General features: G+C 46.9%; 1 protein-coding gene across 1 annotated transcript; it reads right to left on the reverse strand.

Annotated features, from left to right (window-relative positions):
• Positions 1 to 1,754: 1,754 nt before the first annotated feature.
• On the reverse strand, positions 1,755 to 5,053 carry LOC125551235 (zinc transporter 7). The gene is made up of 4 exons (XM_048714390.2): positions 4,834 to 5,053; positions 4,103 to 4,746; positions 3,878 to 4,027; positions 1,755 to 2,322 (listed from the first exon to the last, which is right to left on the reverse strand). Exons 1-4 carry the CDS (start codon positions 4,892 to 4,894, stop codon positions 2,017 to 2,019), a joined length of 1,161 nt encoding a protein of 386 aa, XP_048570347.1. The 5' UTR covers positions 4,895 to 5,053; the 3' UTR covers positions 1,755 to 2,016.
• Positions 5,054 to 5,273: the final 220 nt, after the last annotated feature.

A 5,273-nucleotide genomic window follows, 5' to 3' on the forward strand; every position in this document is an offset into this window, starting at 1 on the left:
GGGCGCCGCAGGCTTGGGGATTCGTGGTCTATGGCGCCTCCCCCCTCCACTCATATATATAGGTGGAAGGGAGGGGAGGCAACCCTAGGCGCACCCCTAGGGGGCTGGCGGCCGCCCTAGGCGCCTGCCCTAGGCGGCCCCCTTTCCTTCTTGGCACGTGGGGAGAAGGCAGGAGGGGAGGTGTCCCCCTTTCCTTCTTGGCGCGTGGGGAGAAGGCAGGAGGGGAGGTGTCCCTCTTTCCTTTCTTAGCATGTGAAAGAGAAGGCAAGAGAGGGCCGGCCCGCTTCCTTCCTTCCCTAGGGCCGGTGGCCATGAGGTGGGGCGCGCCAGCCCCTTTGTGGGCTGGTGTGCTTCCCTTGTTGGCCCACTTGGTCCAATTGCTCCATGTGGCCTTCCGGAACCCCTTTTGGTGATTCGATAATTATCCGATGTTTCCCGAAACTCTTTTGGAGATCAAATACTATCATCCTATATATCAATCTTTATCTTCGGACCATTCTGGAGCTCCTCGTCCTGTCCATGATCTTATCTGAGACTCCAAACAACATTCGGTCACCAACATACATAATTCATATAGTACTATATCGTCAACAAACGTTAAGCGTGTGGACCCTATGGGTTCAAGAATAATGTAGATATGACCGAGACGCTTCTCCGGTCAATAACCAATAATGGGACCTGGATGTCCATATTGATTCCTACATATTCTACGAAAATCTTTATCGGTTGAACCTTTATGACAACATATGCAGTTCAATTTGTCCGTCGGTATGTTATTTGCCCAAGATTCAATCGCCGGTATCTATATACCTAGTTCAATCTCGTTACCGGCAAGTCTCTTTACTCGTTCCGTAATACATCATCTTGTAACTAACTCCTTAGTCACTTTGCTTGCAAGCTTTTTGTGATGTTGTATTATCGAGAGGGGCCAGAGATATCTCTCCATTATACGGAGTGACAAATCCCAATCTTGATTCACGCCAACTCAATAGACACCTTCGAAGATACTCCCTTCGTTCGGAATTATTTGTCGCAGAAATGGATGTATCTAGATGTATTTTAATTTTAGATACATTCATATTCAAGACAAGTAATTCCGAACGAAGGGAGTGCCTATAAAGCACCTTTATATTCACACAGTTACGAAGTGACGTTTGATAGCACACAAGATATTCCTCCGATACCCGGAGTTGCATGATCTCATGGTCAAAGAAATATGTATTTAACATTAAAAAAAGCAGTAGCAATAAACTGAACGATCATATACTAAGCTAACGGATGGATCTTATCTATCACATCATTCTCTTAATGATGTGATCCTCTTATCAAATGACAACTCATGTCTATGGTTAGGAAACCTTAACAATCTTTTGATCAACGAGCTAGTATAGTAAAGGCTTCATAGGGACTTGGTATTTGCTTATGTATTCACACATGTATTTAAATTTCCGATCAATACAATTATAGCATGAATAATAAACCTTTATCATGATTAAGGAAATATAATAATAACCACTTTATTATTGCCTCTAGGGCATATTTCTAACAGAAAGCTCAACTGAAATCTAAGTAAGTGTGCATCCAACTTACTTGCTCTCTCGGGCATTTAGCCTTGTATGATACACGATGAAACATTAAAATAAACTTTGGAACAAGAAAATAAAACTATGCAACACTCTGAAATAAATAAATTATACCCAAAACCAAAAATATAGCACGAATCACAAAGCAGCGCCGGTAGATGCATGCATGCATGGTAGGAAAACCACTGTCGTCGTTACACATCTCCCCAAAGCAACAGTGCTTGGTGATTTAGCAAGAGTATACACATATATACACAATGCTCAGGCGTTTCCGGCGCTGTTCTCTCTCATGCCCATCAAAAACAAGGGCACGTTATCTGATGTATGTATGCAATCAGATGAACACAGGCACATGCATTAGTTATGTACATGTATCACAGGCAGTATGTTGGGACGTAGGCGTCGTCCGCTACCTCCATCTGATTAAACCGGTTCAGGCCCAAACTGCAAGCGATGACATGGAGAGCGCACCTAGGAACAGGGCGACATAGGCCATCACTTGCTGCCGTGGTGACCCTGTCATCTTCCCACCCAAGAAATCGGCTGCGATTAGATCCACCAGCGCCATGTATATGAGTATGCCGGCCGACACAGAGTCCAGGATGCCTTCGACCACTAGAGCCCTGGGGCTATTGGCGTTGTAAAATGAGGACAGACCGGCCCCAGCGGCGATACCAGTTGGTGTTGTAATGGCAAAAAAGGACGCCATCATGACTGCCGAAAGGTTCTTAAACTGAGCCTGTTGGAAGAAATGTTGGCAGTGTGTCAAATTTGATAATCCAGATGAGAAAAGCTTTACCACAATAAAGCTACTTAGAGAAAACAATGGGGCAAGGGCAAAAGAGAACTATTTTTTTTACAAAAGGAGGGCAAAAGAGAACTATAGTCAGAAGATAAGTAACCCACATAATAACAATGCAGTTTTATATGCTTACGTCACATTAGCAACTTAAACAGAAACGGCAATATAACCTCAGCCAATAAGGTGTGGTATGATCGTCTGATTTTAGTGAGTTCAGCCGTTTGAAATCTATATCATTTTAGATTGGTTCAACAGCTATTAAAAAGATCAACAAGTACACCAAAACAATATTTTGGAAACACCAGGGAGCAATGTGGATGGGGCATAGGTCAGACGTTGCACATACAGGTATAAGAGCAAGTTATTTGGAAGATCAGTACATGAGCAGTGGAGCACATGAAAGAAACACATTTTGCCAAAATATTGGATTAAGCGTCGAGTATAAATTGGAGTTTCTCACAAAGAAGAAATCAAATCAAAAGAGTTCAGTAGAAGACAGTTGCTCCTGGAGAGTGAAAGCCACAAATAATCATGGACCTAAAGTTTTAGAAGGATACTCATACCAATATTTTTAGTTGTGCCACCTAGTTTTTTGGAAAAAAATATTGGTTATGTGCCTGACCACAGATAGATACTGACGATAAGCAGGAAAGTTATATGGTTCAAAGAAACTCGATGTACCAGAAGCCAATTCATACACTATAAAAGAATATTACTAATTTGAGAAAGGCAAGATACACAGAGGTTTATCTCCATACTATAAAGTCTATGTTGATGGCATGCAACTGAACGGCTAATAGTTGCAAATGAAAAACAAGCTGGTGATAGAACATCCGCCGATAACAGCCTCAAATTTAAAATAGGTAGACCTTGTATTTGTGAAGGTCCACCCTCCTCCATCCAATTAACAAAGGTGCAATCCCTGACGACAAAAACTAGAACTACATGCAAGTTCGACTAGTAAAATTGCTGGATTTAACTCAGTTTAACATAATCAGGTGGTGGATTCACAGCTCATGTTATGAGGGCGGCAGCTGACACCAGATTAGTGCTCCCTTCATAATGAATATTATTTATATTCCTGTATTTTCTTATGAACTGATACTTCTGAAGTTCTAAATCCTTGAGATTTCCATTTATGAATGAAAATCTTGATATTTCCAGCTTTCTGGTTTCTGAGCTTGAGGTTTGTAAATTCGCATCCTTTTCTGTTGCATGTGATGCTAGAATTCACAACCGTAAATACTTAAATGAAGTGCAATTCAGTATAGTTATTTTATCCCTAAATCAAGACCATGATCATAAAAAAAAAGAATGTAGCATCACTGTGAAAAATGGACGCCCACATTAACCTATATACTGTAAGAACAGACTCTACAAAGTGCAAACAGTAGAACAGTAGAAGTTGTGGTCGTTCCAACTATTTCATTTTCCTTGTAGTCATCCCACAATCGTTCCACATTATTCTATCAATCCATACTGAATTCCTCACCTGTGCAATGCACCCACCGAGGGCAAACCCCTCGAAGAACTGGTGGAATGAGAGCGCTGCCACCAGTGGCCTGATTGTGCAGGGGCTCCGAGACACCCCAAGCGACAGCCCAATGATCACCGAGTGCGACACAATCCCCATTTCCAGTATCTGCAGGAACCAAAATCAATATTTTTTTGAGGGGCAGTGCATCAAACAGTGAATCCAAGGAAGAGATTACACCACCTGTGATACCACGACGGAGCGCACGTGGTCTGACACCCCCCCCTCGCGTCCTTGTGGTTGCACCAGCTCGTGACCATGCGACTGCGCGTGGGAATGGGAGTGGGCTTGCAAGAGCGGGACCTTGTGCTCACTCTCGACGACGGTGACCACAGTGATGTCTTCGTCGCTGGCGGAGGTGGACGCGGCGGCGAGTGCGGCAGCGGCGTCAGCCTTGACCCGAGCTACCTCCGCGCGGTGCTTGGTCTCGTAGAACCTGGTGACCAGGACGTCGAGCACCAGCGTGGCAAGAGCAGCGAGCATGGCGACGAACCCCGGGAACGGGAACCGCCGCCAGGGCGCGGCCGGGAGGCAGGGATTGGAGAGCGCGTGCTCGGCGTCGTGCAGCATGTGAACGAACCCCGTGGCCAGGATCACGCCGGCCGCGAAAGCCTTGGCGGCCACGAAGACAGCGCTGCCGGTCTGCACCGTCCGCCGCTTCCGCCCCGCGAGCGGCAGGCCCACGCCCATCACCCCGGACACCAGTATCGCCGCCATGGCAATCCATTTGAGCCTCAGCGCCGCCGCGTCGTCCCGGCACCCCGCCCCCTCGGCCTTCTCCGCCTCGTCGGCGCAGCTCGCCGCGGACAGGGACGCCGCAATAAACCCTGAGCCACCATTGACATCGATCGGATCAACCACAAAGCGAACACAGTATGTGCTTCAAAGAAACCTCGAAAAGCAAACTGATTTACCGTTGCTTCTACTCAAGAGCTGGCCGATGTGCCGGCGGAAGCCTGCGACACCGATCATCATGGCCCGAGAATCCCGAGCGGTGCTAAATTCCTCGAGGACAAAAATCTCGGAAAAGACGGATTCGTTAACCTCTTCGCCTGGCCTTTCTTTTGATGCGGTGGATGCCTTGCTATCTTCGCACGTAAAAGCGCGCAGGGTACGAGAGAGAGAAAGAGGGGAGGGAGTGTCGTCATGGTGGCACTGCACCGAACAGCCGGGGTACTAGAGCGGACGTGATCCGTCAACGCCAACGATCCAGAATGTGGACGGTGGCGATTCCACCTGGTGTTGGAAGGTCGCGTTTCGCTGAGCTGCGGGCCAGACGGCTCTGCCGGTGGGGTCGCGGGCCTCCGGTGGGGAAAAGCGCGAGGGCGTGGACTGGATGCACGAACTCCTTGCT

Source organism: Triticum urartu, chromosome 1A (genome assembly GCF_056163025.1).
Source record: "Triticum urartu cultivar PI428250 chromosome 1A, HENAU_Tu73, whole genome shotgun sequence".
Lineage (NCBI taxonomy): Eukaryota > Viridiplantae > Streptophyta > Magnoliopsida > Poales > Poaceae > Triticum > Triticum urartu.

Excerpts from the sequence above, each read along its gene's own strand:
- LOC125551235 (XM_048714390.2), bottom strand. The coding sequence starts at position 4,894 with ATGATGATCGGTGTCGCAGGCTTCCGCCGGCACATCGGCCAGCTCTTG. Across the intron at positions 4,028-4,102 it reads GCTCCGTCGTGGTATCACAG|ATACTGGAAATGGGGATTGT; the intron begins GTGGTGTAATCT and ends TGGTTCCTGCAG. Across the intron at positions 2,323-3,877 it reads TCGGTGGGTGCATTGCACAG|GCTCAGTTTAAGAACCTTTC; the intron begins GTGAGGAATTCA and ends TTCTTCCAACAG.